The sequence below is a fragment of the Amphimedon queenslandica genome, unplaced genomic scaffold (genome assembly GCF_000090795.2).
Source record: "Amphimedon queenslandica unplaced genomic scaffold, v1.1 AMPQUscaffold_12983, whole genome shotgun sequence".
NCBI classification, from domain to species: Eukaryota; Metazoa; Porifera; class Demospongiae; order Haplosclerida; family Niphatidae; genus Amphimedon; species Amphimedon queenslandica.
The window spans coordinates 42,165-44,122 of record NW_003546781.1 but is presented as its reverse complement, the minus strand read 5'-3'; the positions used below and the strand labels follow the sequence as shown (position 1 = coordinate 44,122).

At 34.2% G+C, this 1,958-nt stretch overlaps 3 protein-coding genes across 4 annotated transcripts in view; 2 read left to right on the top strand and 1 right to left on the bottom strand.

Annotated features, from left to right (window-relative positions):
* Positions 1-1,387, top strand: part of LOC109585922 (heat shock 70 kDa protein 12B-like) — a 2,130-nt gene extending 743 nt beyond the window's left edge. Inside the window, exon 2 of the mRNA XM_020002069.1 lies at positions 7-1,387. Coding sequence (XP_019857628.1) covers positions 7-1,202 — 1,196 coding nt within the window. The 3' untranslated portion in view covers positions 1,203-1,387. The remainder of the gene's footprint in view (positions 1-6) is intronic.
* Positions 1-1,958, bottom strand: part of LOC105314338 (multiple epidermal growth factor-like domains protein 10) — a 6,421-nt gene that overhangs the window by 4,036 nt on the left and 427 nt on the right. The window lies entirely within an intron of this gene.
* LOC109585921 (heat shock 70 kDa protein 12B-like) overlaps positions 1,833-1,958 on the top strand; it is a 2,149-nt gene continuing 2,023 nt past the window's right edge. The window contains exon 1 of the mRNA XM_020002068.1: positions 1,833-1,872. Coding sequence (XP_019857627.1) covers positions 1,833-1,872 — 40 coding nt within the window. The remainder of the gene's footprint in view (positions 1,873-1,958) is intronic.

Here is a 1,958-nt window from a genome sequence, read left to right as displayed (position 1 = left end):
CTCTAGAACCAGAAGTAGCTGCTATAGCTGCACAGCATCAGTCAGAAGTTAAAGGCCTTCCTCCACAAAGATATATGGTAGTTGATATAGGAGGAGGTACAGTTGATATTACTGTACATGATAAGAGTAATGGGGGAATTAGTGTAGTACTACCACCAATGGGGAACACCTGGGGAGGAACAACCATCAATGAAGCATTGTCAATGCTACTACAAGAAGCAGTAGATGATAAAGGTTTTGTGTCTTTCATAAAGTCAGATCCAATTAGTGCCAAGGCAACACTAAATAAGCTCTTCTACGAAGAATTTGAGAAACACAAAAAAGTATTTGGTGATACAATAGTGGGTTTACATGAAGTAGTAATAAGCTTACCAAGCAAATTAGTACAATTCTATGGCAGTGATAAGCTTCATGAAGCAAACCAGGTGAACATGCATTATGATCCAGGAGATGATTCATTAACAATAGGATATAGTCAATTGGAAGAGAAGGTATTCCAATTCACAATGGATATGATCGTAGAGTGTGTGAGAGCAGCTTTTGATGAGTTAAAGCCTAATGGAATTGATACAGTTTATCTAGTAGGAGGGTTTGGAGGGTGTAAGTTTGTTAGTCAAAGGATAGAGGAAGCTATCACTCAGCATTGTGGTATTCTTTATGATAATATAGTGTGTCCTGTACAACCAGATCTTACTGTTGTATCAGGAGCAGTAATGTGGAGGAAAGATCCTAACATAATCCAATCACGTGTTGCTGATGCTACCTATGGGACAGGTTTTGCTCCTGTATTTAACTCATCAATACATGATGAACACTACAAGTTCCTGAATAAAGAAGATGGTGGGCAATATTGCAGCTATGTCTTTGAAGTATTTGTACTCAAAGGAGACGAGATAAAGGATGAAGTATATAAAGCTAGACTAATACCTCTTTATCAAAGTACGACACAAGCTCATATCTCTATATACTGTACAGGAGATGATGGAGTTCAGTATATAAAAGATAAAGAAGGTAAACCAACAGTACGTAAGATTGGGGAGCTAATACTTGATCTTCCTAATCCTGATAATCTACCAAGAACCGAAAAAAAATTTGACGTATTCATGGATTTCAGTGGTACAGAGATACAAGCAAGAGCTCGGTATAGTATCACTGGAGAAGAAGTGAAAACAGTTTGTGACTTTCTATCAAACCAAGACTAATGGCAATAACTTCTAGCAAGAAAATGTACATGTAGTGTAACTTAAAATAGCATTAGTATTAGTTATAGATACCCGTAGTATTATAAAGAGAGTAACTTTTGTGTTTATTTAATTTTGAACCTTGATAATAGTATTAGTAATAGTATTACATTAATAAAGTAACCTCTGTGTGCATTTGATTTTGCTATTTTTAAATAATAATAATTAACAAATTCAAATTTTAACACATTGAATTTTACGTATGCCTTTCTCAGCAAAAATTAGCACCAAGATACAACATTAAAAAAACATTAGCCCTCATACATAACTATAACTACTATTAACTACAATGTATTAGTAGCAATAACTATCAATAACTATTTTTAACTACCGTATATCGGGTATATTTCAATGCATTAATAATTTTGGAAAAAGCAATCCATTGCGAAAATAAATATTATGAAATTTTAAAATATGCGGATAAAAAGGAATAGAAGATATGTGGTATTGTACAATTATTATGAACACGTGGCTTCATAACTATCCATGGCTACATTCTAGTCTAACTCGAAGGCCATAAAGAGCCTTCTTTGCCAGTTAGAAGTGTTGCTAAGGTTGATTCAGAAGTGGAGAAGTCAGCAAATGCTTCGAATGACTTACCAAACCAGGTGGTTGATGGAAATAATAGCAAGTAAAATATTTTCGGAATATAAAAGGCTTCCGAATTATTCCATCATTGAACTTAATATTTCCACGACTTTTCATGCATTGAAATAT